At 47.9% G+C, this 21,739-nt stretch overlaps 1 protein-coding gene across 3 annotated transcripts in view; it reads left to right on the top strand.

Annotated features, from left to right (window-relative positions):
* The window catches only part of DEK (DEK proto-oncogene), a 213,427-nt gene that overhangs the window by 149,357 nt on the left and 42,331 nt on the right, over positions 1-21,739 (top strand). For all 3 annotated transcript variants that reach the window (XM_029590742.1, XM_029590743.1, XM_029590741.1), the window contains exon 9: positions 11,987-12,156. In XM_029590742.1, coding sequence (XP_029446602.1) covers positions 11,987-12,156 — 170 coding nt within the window. The remainder of the gene's footprint in view (positions 1-11,986; positions 12,157-21,739) is intronic.

Below are 21,739 nucleotides of genomic sequence, written 5' to 3'. Positions count from 1 at the left end.
GGAGTTAGTGTAGTGTAGTGTAAAAACATTGCTTACCCGCCCTGGTCCCGTCCGGTCTCCTGCAGCCCCGTCCGGTCCCCTCCTCCCGAAGCAAAAAAAAAAACAAACGAAAAAGTAGCAAGGCTCGGGCCTGCTACGGTAAGTGTAAAAAGTGTAAAAAAACAAAAAACCTGTGTGTTATATAAAAAAATAAAACAATTTTAAATACCTGTCGGAGGGCCGTGGGTCCAGGCGGCCGGTGGGCGGCGGGCAGCCATCAGCGGCATCCGGTAGTCCCTTCTCCCTTCCTCCCGATTTCGCACGGGCATTCATCCAGGCAGAGGAAGCCGACGGCGAACGAACTCCGGCTCCCCCTGCCTGGATGAGCGCCAAAATCGCACGGGGGGGGGGGCGGCAGCAGGATCCGGGAGCGGCGGGTAGGTGGCAGCGGGGTCCGGGGGGCAGCGGCAGCAGGATCCAGGGGCGGCAGTGGCAGCGAGATCCGGGGGGCGAGTAGCGGCAGCGTGTTCGATCGGGCAGGTAGGTGGGAAAAAAAGATGGCCGCCTGCACGGGGAAAAGCTGCAATTGGCCGCTGAAGACGTGACGTCACACCCCGTGACGCCAAACGTCGTGACGTCACGTCTTCAGCGGCCAATTGCACGCTTTTCCCGTGCAGGCGGCCATCTTTTTTTTGCCACCTGCCTGCCCGATCGAACACGCTGCCACTACTCGCTCCCCGGATCTCACTGCCGCCCCTGGATCCTGCTGCCGCTGCCCCCCCCGGACCCCGCTGCTGCCGACCCGCCCGTGCGGTCCAGCTTTGCTGGGGCCAGAACTGGTGCTGCTGATGGCAGAGCACCCAGGGCCCCATCCCCTGTGGACTAGAGTGAGGATGAGACCCCTGGGGGGACGACACTGTGGAATCCTCAAGAGGACTCTGAGGGTCTCCCTTCAGAACAATCTCCTCCAGATGAGCAAAGGTGGTCTCCTCCGGAGGACTTGACCTTTGCAGATTTTGTATGGGCGATTGTGGAGGCCATCCCTTTTTAGTTAATGACTGAGGAAAATGCCAGACATAAGATGCTGGAAATCCTCCAGTTCGTGGAGGCTCCTAAAGAGATCATGGCGGTCCCGGTGCAAAAAATCTTTAAGGAGTTGCTGCTGACGATCTGGGAGCAACCCCTTACAGTACCACCTGTCAACAGGAAGACAGATGGCGTTTACCTCGTCCAACAGGCTACCAGATTTGAGAAGCGTCAGCCATGTCACCAATAGGTAATGGTCGAATCCGCTCTGAAGAAGGCCAAGCGCGCTCAGACCCACGCCTCTATGCCCTCTGGCAAGGATCATAGACCAGTGGACTCTTTTAGGAGAAGTATTACAAGGGGGCCATGCTTCTTGCCCGCATTGCATCTTACCAGCTCTATATGAGCCAATACTCACGCAACCTCTGGAAGCAAGTGCTAGATGCGGCCAGGCGACTGCCTCAACAGCTGATAGACCCCTTCTTATCGCTGGTGTGTCAGGGTCTGCAATGTGGAAAACACAAGGTTAGTTAATGCCATCTCGAAAACATCGTAGGTTTGAGAGTCTGTGCAGCAGGAATTGGCGCCCCCGCAGAATGACATGGCTGCGAACCTCTGATCCCCGCCGGAGGTACAGGAAAGACTTGCTGACTTGCCATGCACAGGAGAGAATATCTTTGGAGATAAAGTGTGGAACGCGGTGGCCCAGTCGTGGGATCGCCATGAGACCCTTCAGCAGCTCTCCACCAGCACTTCAGGCCCGGCCTTCTCAGCCAGGAGGTCTGCAAGGCCGGGTCAGAGGAAGTCTTTCTACCACCAGAGTAAGTACTATCCTCTGGCTATGTGCTCCCATTCACAGATGGTGAGTTCCTGTAGCTGTCCCAGGCAACAGAGCTCCCAAACCCCAGCCGGCTCCCCAGCCAAATTCTGGGATGGGGTTTTGACTTGGATCATAGGGAAGCCAGCCATCTGTACCTGATGCGCTGGACCCGCTGGTTGGGGGCAGGCTATGGTTCTTTGCGGACCGGTGGCCCAGTATAACCTCGAACCAGTGAGTTCTGTCCATCTGTCAAGGGTACCAGTTTAAACTAATTGGGTGTCCCGCCAGATTGCCCCGTGCCCATTTTGGGGGCCAATAGTACATAAGGAAGTACTGTTTCAGGAGCTCTCTGCCATCTTAACCAGAGCGGTTGAGCCTGTCCCACCAAGGCAAAGAGGGTAGGGATTCTAGTCCTGCTACTTCCTGATTCCAAAGAGAACCAGGGGGTCTCCTTCCCTTCCTAGACCCGAGAACCTTGAACAAGTTTCTGAAGAAAGTTCAAGATGGTTTCCCTGTGCACCCTAATTCCCCTCCTGCAAAAAGGAGACTGGCTATACTCTCTTGATTTAAAGGATACACACAATCACATCGAGATCTTCCTAAGTCACAGGAAGTATCTCAGATTTGTGGTGGGAAAACAGCACTTTCAGTAAAGTCGTGCCGTTCTGGCTAGTGTCGGCCCCACGTATCTTTATAAAATGCCTATCTGTGGTGGGGGTGCACCTCCGCAGGCTGGGAGTGCATGTTTTCCCTTACTTGAATGACTGGCTGGTCAAGAGTGTTTCTCAGGCAGGGGCAGATCGATCCATGCACTTGACCATCCGGGTGTTGGAGTCACTAGGGTTCTTAATCAACCACCCAAAGTCCCATCTCAGCCCGTCACCTTGATTCGATTTCATAGGACCCCTGTTAGCACTGTTCAGGCAAAAGCCTTCCTGTCGCAATCCAGGGGGGTCACCTTGGCGTCCATAGTGGCAGTGATTCAACAGAGGCAGCAAGTGTCAGTTCCTCACATGTTGAGGCTGTTGGACCACATGGCCGCAACCATCCATATTACTCCCTTGGCACGCTTACACATGCACAGAGTCCAATGGACTCTGAGGTCGCAGTGGCACCAGGCCACCCAGAGCCTCCAGGCCCGCATCTGAATCTCTCAGTCTTTCAGGGACTCTTTGTCCTGGTAGTGGGTTCTCTTGAATTTGGAACAGGGGATATCTTTCCAAACTCCCCCTACATTAATTGTCCTAAACACGGATCTGTCCACCTTGGGGTGGGGAGCTCCTGTAGAGGGCTCCTCACCCAGGAAGCACGGAGTCGTATCAACTTCCTGGAGCTTTTGGGTGATCAGGTAAGCTCTGTGTGGTTTCAGAGATTGGCTGTCCAACAAAATTATCCTGATCCAAACAGAGAACCAAGTAGTGATGTAGTGTGTCAACAAGCAGGGAGGCATAGGATTGTACCTCCTGTGTCAGAAAGCGGTCCAGATCAGGTCCTGGACCCTGTTCCACAGGATGGTATTCAGGGCCATGTATCTGGCCAAAAAGAAGAATGTGATAGCGGACAGACTGAATCAGGCCTTCAGACCCCCCAAAAGGTCGCCGGACCAGAAGGTAACGAATTAAATCTTCTGCCTTTGGGGAAACCCAGCAAGGACTTATTTGCAACAGAAAGGTGACTCAGTTCTGCTCTCTGTACAGGACAGACGGTGAGCCAGTCTTGGATGCCTTTGCTCGCCATTGGGGCAAGGGTCTTCTGTATGCATATACCCCAATTCCTCTGGTGATGAAGATTCTCCTGAAGCGTCGAGAGGATGGAGGGACTATGATCCTCATAGCCCCTCATTGGCCAAGACAGATCTGGTTTCCACTCCTTCAGGAGTTGTCCATCTGGAGACCAATCAGTTTGGAGACTTTCGCAGATCTCATCATGCAAGATCAGGGCAGGCTGCAGCATCCCAACCTCCAGGCCCTGTCTCTCACAGCCTGGATGTAGAGAGGTTGATCCTGCAGCCGCTTGATGTTTCTGAGGATGTCTCTGGTCTTGGTGGCTTCCAGAAAGCCTTCCACTAGAAAGTCGTACAGGCTGAAGTGGAGGAGTTTTCTATGTGGTGTGAGCAGAAGGCTCTAGATCCATTCTCGTGCCCCACGCAAAAACTGTTTGACTACCTTCAACACCTATCGGAGGCTGGCTTGAAGACCAACTCAGAGTTCAGCTTATTGCACCTGGGCGCTTAGCACCTGGGTATAGATGGTGCACCCATCTCTGTATAGCCTATATGCTTCATGCGGGGTCTGCTTCAATTGAAGCCTCCCATAAGGCCTCCTGCTATATCTTGAGACCTCAGTGTGGTGCTAGCTCAGCTGATGAAAGCACTTTTTGAGCCACTGCGCTCCTGTGACCTGAAGTACCCAACCTGGAAGGTCATGTTTTTTTTTTTGTGATCATCACTTCAGTGTGCAGGGTCAGCGAGCTCCAGGCCTTAGTGACTTATCCACCTTATACCAAATTTTATCACGATAGAGTGGTCTTGCATACGCACCCTAAGTCGGTGACTGATTTCCATCTTAACCAGTCAATTGTCCTGCCAAAATTCTTTCCCAGGCCCCATTTGCACCAAGGCGAATGAATCCTGCACAATTTGGATTCCAAGGGAGCCTTAGCCTTCTGTCTGGAGCGGACAAAAGTCAATGCAGTCCACCTAATTTTTTTTCTTTTAATAGGAATAGGTTGGGAGTTGCCGTTGGCTAGCAGACTGCATCTCCTTTTGTTATGCCCAGGCGGTAATGCATCTTGGGAGTCATGTCAAGGCTCATTCTGTTAAAGCATGGCAATTTCGGTGACCCACTTGCGAGCAGTTCCCGTGGAGGAGATCTGCAGGGCTGCAAAATGGAGCGCTCTCCACACATTTGCATCTCACTACTGTCTGGATAGGGATGGCCGATCTGACAGTAGGTTTGACCAGTTTGTTCTTTGGAATCTCTTTGAGCTGTAGAACCCAATTTTCCCTGCCTAGGGCCCATTGTTTGGGTTCAGGCTGTCTCTCCCTTTGTTACCAACAGCATTGTGGTGGTTGTGCCCATTGGCACCTGGTTGATGCTTGATGGTCTTCTTTTGTGTTGGGGAACAGCCTATAGCTTGACATTCACCCATGTGTGAGGACTACCATCTTGCTTGCTCTAGGAGAAAGCAGAGTTAGTTACCTATAGCAGGTGTTCTCCTAGGACAGCAAGATGTTAGTCTTCATGAAATGCCCGTCACCCCGCAGGGTTGGGTTTCTCCTATTTTTTGTTTTACTTTTTATCCCAGGACAAGCAGGATGCTAGTCCTCACATATGGGTGATGTCACTGACGGAGCCCTAGTGCAGGAAAACTTTCTGTCAAAGTTTCTAGAAACTTTTGACTGGCACTCTGAGCCCACTGAGCATGCCCAGCATGACATGATATTCTCTGCCACAGGGGTCAGTCTTCATTTTTCCGCACTACTGTAGGCATCGCGGAGCAGGAGCCGTTGCGAGTCTCTCAACAATTTCTGACTGAAAAGTCATATTTCTCAAAACATATTTTCTCCCATCGGGATCTCTCAGGGTTCTCTACCGGCTGGTGAGTATCTCTGTCTCATATTTTACTCTTAGAGTAAAATTATTTTTTCTCAAGAATTCTCATTTTTTCTCATCGACGGCTGTCAATCGAAAATGTCTACGGGCTTCAAAAAATGCCCTATATGTAACCGTACAATGTCCATCACTGACCCACACCTCGAGTGTGTGATGTGCCTCGGTGAAAAACACGACGTTAACACCTGTCCAAAGTGCGCGGAGATGACAATAAAAGGAAGAAAAGCTCGTCAAGAGAAAATGGAACATTTGTTGCACCTTCAACTCCTTCCATCTCCCTTGACGTTGTCGAAATCGTCTCCAGCTGGAGCTAGTAAACGGGTCTTACTCAAAAAAACATCGCCCGGGAGAATCGGGGGACCATCCTTCCCCGGCATCATCGACTGCATCGCTGAAGTCCATCGATCAACACAAGACAAAACATCGTCATCGACACAGACGTCCATCGACATCGGAGTCTTCTCTTCCCCCAGAAGAATCGATGGCAAAACGGCCACAGAGCCAAGATACCTCTGTTCCTACCACGCCTGGGCCTGTTTCTCAGGAACCATCGACTCCAGAACCTTCACAGGGCCCTGTGCAGGATCTGCCATCACAGCCTCCGCCACCGCGTACAACTGCTCTGACTCCATCAGTTGTAACGCCGGAATTGTCTGTCCTTATCAGACAAGCAGTCATCCAGGCTCTTCAGGAACAACAAGCAACTCCGGCACTCCTGCCGATGCCAGTGACCACAGCACCAATGCCGGTAAACTTACCGATGCCGGTGTCAATACCGGTGCCAGGCTCGAATTCGATGCCTGCACCGAGGTTGATTACGACGTCGATCTACGCACAGATACCGACAGGTTCATAGAGGCCAATCTTGATGCCAGCACAGTTAACCTCTTCAACACCATTGCTAGCACTTCTATCGACGCCTACATCGATACAGACTACCATGCCATCGATGCAGCCGCTATCAGAAGCTCCAGAACAATATGATTTGGCATTTTTTCAACGTCTCTTGAAAAGATACCAAGATGTCATCGATACCCTTCCACCAAAAACATTAGAGGACACTTCTCCAGTAATTCCATCGGATGATCCACAACCAGGACCTTTGGGCCTTCATCTTCCACCCAGATCTTCCCCGCTTTCTCCATACAGGGATGATCCGGATGACACCTGGGACGATGATCATACTGATACATCCTCTGAGGACTTCATGTCTGAGCCTTCACCTCCAGAACAAAGAAAAAAGTCCCCACCAGAGGATTTGTCATTTTCCACCTTCATACAAGAGATGGCAGATACCATCCCCTTTAAATTGGTTGCAGAAGAAGATACAAGGCAACAAACTTTGGAAATACTTCAGTTTGTTGATCCACCAAAACAAGTTTTAGCTATCCCAATACATGAGGTACTTCTGGATCTCCAGCATCGTATCTGGGAGCACCCGTGTTCTGTCTCTGCTGTCATCAAACGAGTAGACACCACATACTTAGTGCAGGCTGCTCCGGGATATCAAAAATCACAGTTACCACACCAATCTTTGGTAGTGGAATCTGCACAGAAGAAATCCAAACGTATTCGTCCACATTCTTCAACCCCCCCCCCCCATCCCCAGGAAAAGATAAGTTTTCTTGATTCCCTGGGTAGGAAGGTGTATCAAGGGGGCTATCCTGAACCCAAAAATTTCCTTTTATCAACTTTACATGACACAGTATCAGAGGAATCTGTGGAAGCAGATGGAGGAATTCACCACATCTCTACCTTCACAATTTCAGGAAGCAGCACAGGCCATAATTCATAAAGGCCTAGAGGCTGGGAAACATGAAGTCAGGGCGGCCTATGATAGTTTCGAGACGGCTTCCAGAACAGCAGCTGCTGGGATTAGCGCTCAATGATGGGCATGGCTTAAGGCCTCTGACCTTAGGCCTGAGGTCCAAGACAAACGTGTTGACTTGCCATGTGTTGGGGATAACCTTTTTGGTTCAAAAGTCCAGGATGCTGTGCAACAACTAAAAGAACATACAGAGACCTTACGTCAGTTGTCACAGGTCCCACAAGAACCCGCTACACAACCTCCTCGTCGTCCTCCCAGGAGAGAAGCCAGAAGCCCATACTACCGGCAAAGACTGTACTACCCCCAAGCATCCAGGGGCAGGTCCACTAGGCCGCAACAACGTTCCCAAGCCAGACAACCGAGAACTACTCGCCTGCAACCTCCTCCACAGACAGAGCCAGCTGCGGGTTTTTGAAACACAAACCAGAGAACAAAACCACCTCCTAAATCCTCGACCAGACTTACCAGTAGGAGGCAGAATATCCTATTTTCACAATCATTGGCTAAGAATTACATCAGACCAATGGGTACTCTCCATAGTCTCTCGAGGTTACAAACTTAATTTCCTCTCAATTCCACCAGAATCTCCACCGAGATTTTCTCTACAAGAAAAATCTCAGCTAATCAATCTACAAGCAGAATTATCCATCCTTCTGAGAGCTAGGGCTTGTAGAACTAGTGCCCCAGACTCAGCAGGGCAGAGGATTCTACTCCCATTATTTCCTCATTCCAAAGAAAACCGGAGGCCTACGTCCCATCCTAGACCTCAGAAATCTAAACAAATTTCTGAAGAAAGAAAAGTTCCGGATGGTTTCTCTAGGCACCATGCTTCCACTTCTTCAAACAGGAGATTGGCTTTGTTCTCTGGATCTTCAAGACGCTTACACTCACATTCCAATATTCCCTCCTCATCGGAAATACCTCCGCTTCATGGTGGGGCATCAACATTTCCAGTACAGAGTTCTGCCATTTGGACTAGCCTCTGCTCCCAGAGTATTCACAAAATGTCTGGCAGTAATAGCAGGAAACTTGCACAAACAGTGTCCATGTCTTTCCATATCTAGACGACTGGCTCATCAGAAGTCACTCTCAACAGGGAGCTCTCACTTCTCTCAGTCGAACGATTTCCCTACTTCACTCCATGGGTTTTTTAAATTTTTTTTTTATTTATTTTTAGTTTTTATATACCGTTCTTCCTACATTAGATGCAAATCAAACCGGTTTACGTAGAACAAAAAAAAACTTGCCTGATGGCATTACATGAAACAATGAACATTTATACAACTTTAAATAACATTGTCAAGAGAAGAAAAAAAAACCCAAGTATACAATTTGAATTACATAGTAATCACGGTAAACATTTGTTGTCTTTATGTTAAGCTTAGTTAGTTACTCCATCTCACCTACTTCAATTCATAGGTGCAGACTTGAACACTATCCTATCAAGAGCCTTTCTACCCGAAAATCGGGCAAAGACACTTTCACTCCAGGCAAAAACCATTTACTCACAAAACCAAGTGACAGCTCATCAGTTTCTGACCTTACTAGGCCATATGGCCTCCACAGTTTATGTCACTCCTATGGCACGGCTCGCCATGAGGGTTACCCAATGGACTCTAAGATCACAATGGATCCAAGCCATTCAACCACTACATTATCCAATTCAAGTAACCCACCAGCTATGTTCATCTCTACTTTGGTGGGCAAACATGGACAACTTGAGCAAGGGCCTACCCTTCCAGCAACCAGTCCCACAGATAATTCTAACTACAGATGCATTCACCTTGGGTTGGGGAGCTCACATGGACAATCTCCAAACCCAAGGGACTTGGACAAAACTCGAAGCAACATTTCAAATCAATTTTCTAGAACTTCGAGCTATACGTTATGCGCTGCATGTGTTCAAGGACTGCCTTTCACACAAGACTGTTCTGATCCAGACAACACAGTAGCCATGTGGTACATCAACAAACAGGGAGGTACGGGCTCATATCTCCTTTGTCAAGAAGCTGCACAAATTTGGGCCTGGGCCCTAACACACTCAATATTTCTCCGGGCCACTTATCTGGCAGGCATCCAAATTGTACTAGCGGATCGACTCAGTCGTCAATTCCAGCCACAAGAATGGTCCCTGGATCCCTCAGTAGCGACCAGGATCTTTCAATGTTGGGGTCAACCGACAATAGACCTCTTTGCATCAAACCTGAATCACAAAGTGGTCAACTTCTGTTCTTTACACAAACAGAAAAACCAGCCAACCAAAGATGCCATTGCTCGCCCTTGGACCTCAGGCCTACTATACGTGTATCCTCCGATACCGCTCATAACCAAAACCTTAGTGAAGCTACAACAGGACAAGGGATCCATGATACTCATAGCTCCATATTGACCTCGACAAGTATGGTTTCCCGCACTTCTAGACCTCTCAGTCAGGGATCCAATTCGTCTGGGTGTAGCTCCAAATCTCATAACTCAGAATCAGGGTCGGTTGCGCCATCCCAACCTTCAATCCCTATCCCTGACAGCATGGATGTTGAAAACTTGATCTTACAACCACTCAATCTTTCCACCAATGTATCTCAAGTGCTTTTGGCTTCACGTAAACCTTTAACACGAAAGAACTATTCTTCAAAATGGAAAAGGTTTAGTTTGTGGTGCGCGCAAAAGAGTATTGATCCTTTCTCCTGCTCCACATCTTCTCTACTAGAATACTTGTACCATCTTTCAGACTGGTCTCCAGACGTCATCTGTAAGGGTACATTTAAGTGCAATCTCGGCTTACCATAACAAGATGGGAGATGCACCTATTTCCACGCAACCTCTCATCAGTATATTTATGAGAGGTTTAACTCACCTTAAACCACCAATTTGTCCACCCGTAACAGAATGGGACCTGAATTTGGTTTTAACAAGACTCATGCGTTCTCCTTTTGAACCCATAGATTCCTGTGATCTTAAATTTCTCACATGGAAAACTATCTTCCTTATAGCCATTACATCGGCTAGAAGGGTTAGTGAGTTGCAAGCACTTGTCACGTGCTCACCTTATACAAAATTTCTACATGACAGAGTGGTTCTCCGAATACATCAAAATTTCTTCCCAAGGAAGTTACGGAATTCCACTTGAACCAATCCATGGTTTCACCCACATTCTTTCCAAGGCCTCATTCCCGTCAAGGAGAAAGAGCCTTACACTCCTTGGACTGTAAACATGCGCTGGCATTTTACTTAAACCGCACTGCAGTCCACAGGAAATCCACTCAGCTCTCTGTATCTTATGATCCAAACAAACCGGGTAAAGCAGTAGGTAAACATACTCTATCCAACTGGTTAGCAGACTGCATACAGTTTTGCTATGAAAAAGCAGGCCTTACTCTCCAAGGACGAGTAAAGGCACATTCAGTAAGAGCAATGTCAACCTCAATAGCACACTATCGTTCAGTGCCAATCCTTGACATATGTAAAGCAGCAACATGGAGTTCTCTTCACACCTTTGCAGCTCACTACTGTTTGGACAAGAAGGATGACAAAATTCAGCCTATGGACAATCTGTTTTAAAGAACTTGTTTCCAGTATAATCCCAACTCCTTCTACATCCAACCTGCTATGATCTTTGGCTGACTCATTTTCACCAACAATACTTCACTGTTGCTTCAATACACAATGACTCTGCCTCTAGCTTGCTAATCACCCATATGTGAGGACTGCATCCTGCTTGTCCTGGAATAAAGCAAAATTGCTTACCTTGTAATAGGTGTTATCCCAGGACAGCAGGATGTAGTCCTCATGAAACCCACCCGCCACCCCGTGGAGTTGGGTATGTCACCTTTTATTTTATTTTTGCTAAAGCTTATTGCTACATACGAGACTGAAGAGAGACCCCTGTGGCAGAGAATATCATGGCATGCTCAGTGGGCTCAGAGTGCCAGTCAAAGGTTTCTAGAAACTTTGACAGAAAGTTTTCCCGCACTAGGGCTCCGTCAGTGACGTCACCCATATGTGAGGACTACATCCTGCTGTCCTGGGATAACACCTATTACAAGGTAAGCAATTTTGCTTTTCCTGTCTGCACCATTCTTTTTAAATTCCTGATGTATTAGCATAACAGTAGTTTATTGCATCAGGAATTTAAAAAAATTAAATAGCTTGAGCATTAGGAAATTGTGCGCTAACGTGTATTGCACAATTCTAAGACTCAGTGTTGGGGCACTTTGGCAAGGCTATGTGGGGAAGCTCACACTACCAATTCAAGTGCTTTATCTTTTCGAAATGGAGGCATTGTTTCCAGTGCTATCAATCCACCATCTTACTTGAGCACTAAATTCACAATTAAAAAAAAAAAAGTCCCTCTGCATGATATGCTGCTTTTGTTTGTAATTAAGAGTATTCCAGCAGCCCTTCTTTACTATTCTAAAGTAAGAGGGGGCTCTCTAGTATGAGAAATGATTTAAAGATCGTTAATTACTTTTTTGCCTGATAGTATAGTATGTTGTAGCTGAAGATGATATAACCCATCAGTCCCTTTCATGAACTGGTGCATAGTAGATTGGTTATAAAGAAGGGTTGAAGCATATTGTGATTTATAACTTGTCTATTATAAGATTTTTTTTTTCTAGTGGTGGTAGGATTCATTACTATTATAAAGAAGCTAAGGAGTAGGCAGAAATGTCTAAAAAATCGCAAATGAGACATCTGAATCTTTATTTTTTTAATTTAAAGAAGCCAAAGTGCTAGATTCAGAAAGTGAATCTGACGACAGTTCAGATGATGAACCTCTTATCAAAAAGCTGAACAAGCCACCTTCAGATGAAGAACTGAAAGAAACAGTCAAGCAGTTGCTGGCTTCTGCCAATTTAGAGGAAGTCACAATGAAACAGATTTGCAGAAAAGTAAGTATGTTTATGGTTTTTTAAACTTTCCAAGAATGTATTTACCATGTTGTACCGTAAAAAAAAAAAATTCCTACTCATCATTCTACACTAGTCCAGACAAGTAGTTTGATTCCCCTTACCAGCAGATGGAAGCAGAAAACACAGCTTTCTCTGTGATGTCATTGCAGCTACTTACATATGATACAGTCCAGAAAAATGTATTCTCTGCCTCTAATAGATGATAGGTGTACAGTAGGACTGATTTGTTTCTTAGCCCAATCATTTTGTTATAAATGATCTAAAAAAAAAATTTTTTTTTTATTTCTAAGTAAAATAAATGGTTTGGCAAGGTAGGGGCTTTATTTCCTGGCACTGTGAGCCAGACATTTAGCTTCCCAAGGTAGCATGCTCTGTTATGAAGGTTCCCAGCCCGAGACTGTCTTGGTAGAGCCTGAGTGGTTGATTGCAGCATTATTTAAAAATGACTAAAGAGAGAGGATAGTCAAAGAAGGATACTCTGTCTGCCTCTCCCTCTCCTCCCCCCAATGCTTCCTTCAACCTTACTTCAAAAAGATTAAAAAAAGGTTTGAAGGGGTCACGTGATGAGGTGGGCTCCGTAAGACGTGTTTTGCCCAAGCTCCAGCCGCCACCCTCTTAAACCTGCTAACTGCTTTCCTAGACTGAACCCTCAGTCTAACTACATTCATCTGAACCTGCTTACGAGCTGATACCATGTTAATCAGGCGATACATCTGCCTGCATGGCGTCTAAAACACTGAAGAAAAAGGAAAGGCCCCAGACCCCAAAATGGCTGCCGCTCTCGTAGACCCACCTGACACTTCGGGGGAAGAATCCCTGGTGGAAAAGATTTTGCAGGCTGTAAAAGCCGCCTTGGATGTTAGACTGCACCAAATATCAGAACAGGTTGCAGAGGTGAGAGCCTCCATCGGGGAATATGTCACCCGGATAGAACAGGTGGAGGGGCTAGTAGTGTTGGTAGAAGATGACATCTGGTCTCTGGAGCACAGTGTAGAAGAGCTGGAGAAGGCCGCTAAGATTCGGGAAGACAAAATTGACGAGTTGGAGAACCGGTCACGGTGCAACAATCTTCTGTTTGTTGGAATTCCCAAAAGCATTACTCTGAACTGCTGCGTGTAATTGAATCATGACTGACCACTGAGGTTCCCTCACTCGTGTCTTCAACGCCAGGCCTCATTGAAAGGGCACATAGGATTGGGCGCAAAATAGTTGCAGATCCTGCCCGTAAGCCACAAGTGGTATTTCCTAGCATGTAGCAGATGGACTCAGGACCAATGGGTATAGTGTACTCCTGTTAGCAGTTGGAGACGGATCAGATTTCAATCTGACGTCAGCCCCTAGTACATATACCCCTGCAGGAAGTGCAGTTCTTCAGTATTTTCCGTCTCCATAGCAGTTAGGGACTATCTGCACGCTCTCAAGCGTTAGATCAAATTGAAAGAAGAAAACCTACCTGAAGACGAGCCCTGCTCTCCTGCGGTAATACCCTCGGGTCCCTCCCCCAGTTGAGATTTCCGTGGTCCCTCGGAGGTGAGCCTCGGTCCGGCGGCCGAATCGCGGCGAGGACCTAGCCCCTGATCCTTTGGGCGCGGCTGAGAGGCAGCGGGTGCACCCTCGAGCTCGGTGATGAAGGTATTTGCCCTCTCCCCCTGCAGCCGGAGACCGCCCGGGATGAAACCGGGAAGCGCCGAAGACGAGGTAAGGTAGAAATCTTCTACTTGAATCCAGTCTCCGAGGATCAAGGAGGAGCACAGGTCGCCGGCCGGGACCAGTGCCACCGGGTTGATCCGCCCTAGCAGGGCCAGGCCCCATCTATTCCAAGAGTCTGCCCACATGGAGACTCTCTGAGGGGGGTTGCCATATTGCCTGCGTGCTCGCCGTCGCCATCTTGGCCTACTCACCGCGCCATTTGCCTCCGAGCGCGCATCTCTGAGTCAGGCGCACAAAGCACTTGTGCGCATAGACTTACGCGTGCATAAATCCTTACGCACATAACTTGCACGCACAGAGCCGAGCGCATATCTACGGCACAGCCGTGCACAACTCATTTTAAGCACAACGGAGCACATAATATTTATGCGCCGACAGCCATGGCACCCCCAGGAACAGAAATTAAAGCGCAAGGCCTCTGCCCAGCATGCCACATCAGAGCCGCACAAAGCGAGGAGGCAGACGCCCTGTGCACGCAGTGCGAGGAGGCCCTGGGAGATCCAGCTCAGGGCCAGTCCCACCCAGGGCAGAGTTCTAGCTCCTCAGGGGGCACCCCGGACCTAGCCAGGGGGACCCCCCCCACAGACGGGGACCCCCAAGGAACCAGCACCCCTTGGCTTTGATCCAGCGTCGATATCATGGGTGTTCTTCAAGGGGATTCACGCCTTTGATCAAATGCAAACTGAACCTCTGGCTGACCAGCCACATGCTGCACCGGAGGACCCACATACCCCAGGCCCTTCAAGACCTAGGCACAGGCTCCCATTGCCCAGAAGCCCCACCTATGGGGACTCAGACATCTCTGAGGAGGAAGCCAAGCCCCTAGAAGAGGGGGAGCTCCCCCCCGGGGACAGAGCCTCACCGAACCATGAGACGCTTCTTCACAAAGGACGAGCTCCTGGACCTGGTCAATCAATGTCTGACTGAGCTCACTATCCTGGGCCCAGGTACTTCGGGGGAACCTAAACCGAACCCCCTACTGGAGGGGCTTCGACAGACTTCTCGCCATTTCCCTCTGTTACAAGCAGCACAACAGCTGATTGACCTGGAATGGAATGCTCTGGAGTCCGCATTCAAAGGGGGACGAGCCTTGGCAGCCCTGTACCCCCTGGACCCAGCAACCAAAGATCTTCTTGCGTGCCCAAAAGTGGATGCCATGGTCTGCGCGGTCTCTAAGCACACCACTATCCCAGTGGAGGGAGGAGCTGCGCTCAAGGATGCACACGACCGATGTCTGGAGTCCATCCTCACAGTTATTCGTTGCCGCTATGTCTCTACAAATTATGGCCTGCTGCACCGTGGTGACACGTGCCTGCCTATCACAAACCAGGAACACCCTGGGAGAAGACATGGAACTAGCAGTATCATTCCTAGCGGACACTGCCTCCGACCTAGTGCGCACAGCGGCCAGAGGAGTGTCATCTGCGGTGGCTGCCAGGAGGCAACTCTGGCTCCGAAGCTGGTCGGCCAACGCATCTTCCAAAACGCACCTCACAAGGATGCCCTTCAAAGGATCCCTCCTGTTCGGCAGCGAACTAGAGAAACTGGCCGACAAATGGGGCGCGTCCCCATTGCCGCGACTGCCGGAAGATAAGACGATGAGAAACCAGTGTCCCTTCCCCAGGTCCTCCAGGGGCAGAAGTTAGCAGTGCTTCAATCCTTACAGGAGCAACTATCAAGCGCCCCGCCCTACAGGCAGGAACCAGTCCTTTCGGGCCAAGCACAACAAGAGGGGAGCCAGCTCGGATACGGGCCCCAGCCGCACCCCACAATGAGATTCAGCCGGCCCATCCAAGGGAAGAAGCCATAGGGAGCAGACTAGCCCTATTCTACTGCAGATGGGTCGAGATAACCTCTGACAAGTGGGTCCTAGCCATCATTCGGGATGGGTACTACCTGGATTTCCTACGAACCCCTCCGGACAAGTACGTGGAGTCCCCCTGCCACGACCCCTCCAAGTATGCGGCAGTGGAAGCTACGCTGTCCAGGCTACTGGTCCTCGAGGCCATAACCCCAGTACCTCCACAGGAAATAAATACTGGCCATTATTCCATTTATTTTATCATTCCCAAGAAAGGGAACATTCAGGCCCATCCTGGATCTCAAGTCGGTCAACCACCACCTCAGGATCCCTCGCTTCCGCATGGAAATCCTACAATCCGTTATAAGGGCGATACAACCAGGATAGTTTCTCACATCCTGCATCTTTTGGAGGCCTACCTGCACATCCCCATTCATCAGGAACATCAGCGCTACCTACGCTTCAAAATCCTGAACCGTCACTACCAGTTCCAGGCACTACCCTTCGGGTTAGCCACAGCACCCCGGACGTTCACCAAGGTAATAGTGGTGGTGGCAGCAACACTGAGGAAGGAAGGAATCCTTGCTCACCCTTACCTGGACGATTGGCTGATCAGAGCAAAGTCACTAGAGGAAAGCCGCCAAGCAACCTACAGAGTCATAACTCTACTGGAAAGCCTAGGATGGGTAGTCAACACAAACAAAAGTTCCCTACAGCCCTCACAGTCGCTGGAATACCTAGGAGTCCGATTAGACACCAAAGAGGACAAGGTCAGCCTGACCCCCACAAGGAGATCAAAATTGTGGAACCGGCTGCAAACCTTGCTTGAACGATCCTCGTCCCGCATGGGATTACCTGCAAGTCCTCTGGCTGATAGCATCCACACTGGAAGTTGTGCCATGGGCGCAAGCCCACATGAGACCCCTACAGCGCTCACTCCTATCACGGTAGAGCCCACGGTCCCAGAACTACACCGTACGTCTATCACTCCCGGGCAGAGTTCGGATCCAGCTACGGTGGTGGCTGCAGGCCAGCCACATGAGCCGGGGATCAAGACTATCCTCCCCAACTTGGACTCTACTCACCACAGATGCCAGCCTACGAGGCTGGGGAGCACACTGCGAGGAGCTAATCGCCCAAGGGCAGTAGAACGCAGAAGAGGCGGGATGGAACCTTAACCGCCTAGAAGCACGAGCAGTCAGACTAGCCTGCCTACGGTTCACTCACAGACTTCGAAACAAAGCAGTCAGAGTAATGTCGGACAATGCCACAACAGTGGCCTACATCAACCGGCAGGGGGGAACCAGAAGCCAACAGGTGTCCCTAGAAATAGACCCCCTGATGGCGTGGGCGGAAGCAAACCTCCAGGAGATCTCCGCCGTCCACATCGCCGGGAAAGACAACATCACAGCAGACTTCCTCAGCAGGGAAAGTCTAGACCCAGGAGAATGGAGGCTGTCATCCGCAGCCTTCAAGATGATAGTGGATCGGTGGGGGACACCGGACGTGGACCTTCTGGCAAACCGATCCAATGCCCAAGTATCCAGATACTTCAGCCACAGGCAGGAACTACAGTCCCAAGGGATCAATGCCCTGGTACAGCCCTGGCCCCCGGGGACTCTACTATAAGCCTTCCTGCCATGGCCCCTACTGGGCGCAATCATTCACAAGATACACCTACACAAGGGACTAGTTCTTCTGGTGGCTCTGGACTGGCCAAGAAAAGACCCTGGTACGCAGACATGGGAAGACTGCTGGCAGGGAACCTCCTACCCCTGCCCCCACACAGGGACTTGCTACAACAAGGGCCGATCCTCCACGAGGACCCAGCTCAATTCTCTTACAGTCTGGCCATTGAGAGGGCTCACCTGAGAGAGCGGATACTCAGGGGCGGTAATCGACACTCTCCTCCGAGCAAGCAAGTTCTCCACATCACTAACGTACATAAGGATCTGGAGAGTATTTGAAGCCTGGTGCAAAGACCACAACATCAAACCACACTCATTTACAGTTCCCGTAATCCTGGAATTCTTACAGAATGGACTACAGAAGGGTCTGTCCCTCAACTCCATCAAGGTACAGGTGGCCGCATTGTCATGCTACGGCTCCAAGAGCAAGGGCAACAGCATAGCCTCTCACCCGGACGTGTCACGCTTCCTGAAAAGTCAAACACATTCGCCCACTAGCTTTCTACAAACAACTGATCCTTAATACTAAAAAAGAATACTATTCCAATAAAATAGAAAAGTTTGCCAATAACCCAAGAACCTTATTCTCCATAGTAACGAATCTCACAAATGACAAACAAGAATCACCTCAAAGTCTTCCTGAATCAAAATGCAATGAATTAGCTAAATTTTTTAGTGACAAAATATTAAACCTAAGAAACAAACTCCCAAAAAACAGCAAACAAGCAATCGTAATGCAAAAAAGAGATGTTAACATATGGTCCTCATTTATAGAAATATCAGAACAAGAAGTTGAATCAATGATAAAAAATATAAACCCTGCTCCACACAAAATTGATACAATACCAACAACTGCGATAAAGATTACCAATGTAGTAACCCCAACACTAACTAATATCATAAACCTATCCCTAACTGAAGGATTAATGCCAGATACAGTAAAAGGGGCAATCATTAAGCCAATCATCAAAAAGAAAAACAGTGACCCATTAATCCTCATTAACTACCGCCCAGTCTCAAACCTCCCATTATTAGCTAAATTAATAGAGAAAACAGTACAGAAACAGCTAGCTGAACACCTAGACAATAATAACATACTATACCCTTCACAACACGGCTTCCGAAAACACTACAGCACCAAGACATTACTTCTCTCACTAACAGACAACATACTAAGAGGTTTTGATAACAGTAAACATTACATCCTTATAATGCTCGACTTATCTGCAGCCTTTGATACAGTAAACCACAAAATACTACTAAAAATACTTGAAGAAATTGGATTATGTGACAAAACAATAAACTGGTTCAGATCCTACCTAAACAAGTTCTTTCAAGTCCAGATAAACACATTATCAGAAAAATTTAAACTTGAAACAGGAGTACCTCAGGGTTCAGCGCTGTCTGCTACCCTCTTTAACATATATATGCTACCCTTATGTCATCTACTGGCATACATTACATTTACACAGACGACATTCAATTAATTCTACCAATAGACGACACAATTGAAAAAACATTGTCTAGCTAACATGTACCTAGACATAATTAAACAACTACTAAACCAGATGGAACTGGTTATCAACATTGACAAAACTGAATTCCTTCACCTTGAGAGAAAACATACTAAAATCATTCAAACACAGATAACCCTAAGAAATAACCAAAACATTGAGCTAGCCAAAAAAGTAAGGAATGGGAGTAGTAATGGACCCAGAAATCAACCTGAAGCAACACATATCTATAAAAGTAAGAGAAGGCTACGCAAAACTTATGGTCCTCAGAAGATTGAAACCATTACTCACACCTGCCCACTTCAGAACAGGTATTGCAAACACTTATCTTTTCTAGCACTGACTACTGCAACGCACTCTTACTAGGACTCCCAAGCACATCGATAAGACCAGATACTTCAAAATACTGCAGCCAAAATACTAACGGGAAAAAAGAGGAGGGACCATATAACCGAAACTCTAGCAGACTTACATTGGTTACCCATCGAATACAGGATAAAATACAAAGCCTTATGCACCATACACAAACTAATGTATGATAAAGAAGCAGACTGGCTAAACACAGCCTTACGAGTACACGTTCCACAAAGAAACCTCCGCTCAGCAAACAAAGCACTACTAACAATCCCTTCAGTAAAGTCAGCAAAATTAACCCAAGTGAGAGAAAGGGCTTTATCATTGGCTGGGCCCATACTATGGAACACGATGCCCCCCGAACTCAGATTACAGAATAATCTCAAAACTTTTAAGAAAAATCTAAAAACATGGCTCTTTAAAAAAGCCTTCACTAAAGAGTGTGGAGGGTAGTGAATGAAAGTACAGTGTAATGCAGATGAGAATGAATTTACTCAATCCTAAATTTAAGAAGTAATATTTCAAAGCGATAGTAACTCAATAATATACCTGGACTTGACCAACATTACTCAAATAATGATTTTATTTATGAAATTGTAACCGAACTTTATTGGCACCTGTTAGAATGTACGATATCCTACATTTACTTACCTTAGTCTATGTGCCTATTTGTAAACCGTTGCAATGGTATATAACTTAGCGACGGTATAGAAACGTTTTTAAATAAATAAATACTAAAGTGGCCGGTACCTCTGTGGAATCTCAATCTCGTTTTGGACTTCCTAGCGGGAACCGCCTTCAGACCCCTCCGAGGCCTGTCCCTCCGCCTGTTAACCTTAAAGACGGTGTTTTTGCTGGCGGTGTGTTCAGCCCGCCGCATATCGGAACTACAAGCCCTGTCCTGCCGGGAGCCGTTCCTTAGGCTCACCCCCGGGGTCCATCCAACTACACACGGTTCCCTCCTTCCTCCCCAAAGTGGTCTCACACTTCCATCTTAACCAGACCATCTCACTATCAACGACGGATGGCTTGAAGAATTCAGAAGAAGCCTGTAGTCTATGCCACCTCAACATTGGCAGACTCCTATCCAGGTACCTGGAAATGTCCGAACCCGTACGAAAAACTTTTCATCCTTCTCAGCAGAAAGAGAAGGGGAAGTGGCCTCGCGGGCAACCATAGCCCGCTGGATCAAGGAAGTCATCAAGGTGGCCTACGTAGAAGCTGGCAAGCCACCACCTCTACAGGTCAAGGCCCATTCTACCAGAGCCCAGGCAGTATCCTGGGCAGAAACTAGAATGCTGTCACCTGCCGAGATCTGCAGGGCGGCTACATGGTCTGGTTATGACCTTCTTGTTTTCTATCCTTCATTCTGCCTTTTGGTTATCCCCGCGCCCAGTTACTCTCCCTGTTGAAATGTACTTTCCAACCTTGCAGTTATTATGTGAACCGGTATGATGTCCCCACAAATACCGGTATATAAAAGTTTATAAATAAATAAATAAATGGTCCTCCATCCATACCTTCTCCAGATTCTACCGTCTGGACGTTCAGGCTCGGGAGGACACGGCATTTGCAAGGGCAATACTGAGTGGGTCACGGGCAGCCTCCCACCCGGTTCAGGAGTAGCTTTTATACATCCCATTGGTCCTGAGTCCCATCTGCTACACTCTAGGAAATGGAGAAATTACTTACCTGATAATTTCGTTTTCCTTAGTATAGACAGATGGACTCAGCATCCCATCCTTGGCTGCCGTCATGCATGGTCTTTCAAATGATTCAAGGGTAAGCCATGTTTTCATTTAGGGCATCCACCCTGCCGGGTGTCGACGCTTTCCTGTTGAGTACACTGGAGGTCTCCAGCTATAGTCAATCAACCAGTTCAAGTTAATAACTTGGATAACTTCATAACTTGGTTAAATGTTAAACTTGATTAAGTTAATCAATCAAGTCAGTCACATATATATCCACAATGCTTTGAGAAGAATACTGAAGAGCTACACTTCCTGCAGGGGTATATGTACTAGGGGCTGACGTCAGATTGAAATCTGATCCGTCTCCAACTTCTAACAGGAGTACACTATACCCATTGGTCCTGAGTCCATCTGTCTACACTAAGGAAAACAAAATTATCAGGTAAGTAATTTCTCCAATTGCCCTGTTCCTGAATTATGCCCACAAAGTCGTCATTTTGCAACAATACTGGAAAGCCAGAGAATTTCATTTTGAAAACAGGAAGATCTTGTTTCAGGACTTTTCGCTTCGTGTCTCAAACATGTGCAGAGAGTTTTCTCCTGTTTGTACTGATTTAGTTTCCAGGAAAATTCGTTTTTCACTGCTATATCCGGCCAAACTCAAGATTTGGCATCAAGGATCTGCACAGACTTTTGAAATGGCCTCAGCAGCAAAAGACTTTGTACAGGTGCTGTACAAAGAGTGCAACCATTCTGGCTGATATTGAGGTGTTCAGGGTTTTGTTTTTTTAACTTCTTAGATCC

The sequence above is a fragment of the Rhinatrema bivittatum genome, chromosome 2 (assembly GCF_901001135.1).
Source record: "Rhinatrema bivittatum chromosome 2, aRhiBiv1.1, whole genome shotgun sequence".
Classification (NCBI taxonomy): domain Eukaryota; kingdom Metazoa; phylum Chordata; class Amphibia; order Gymnophiona; family Rhinatrematidae; genus Rhinatrema; species Rhinatrema bivittatum.
Note: the sequence above shows the minus strand (reverse complement) of the source record. Positions and strands in the feature narration are given on the sequence as shown.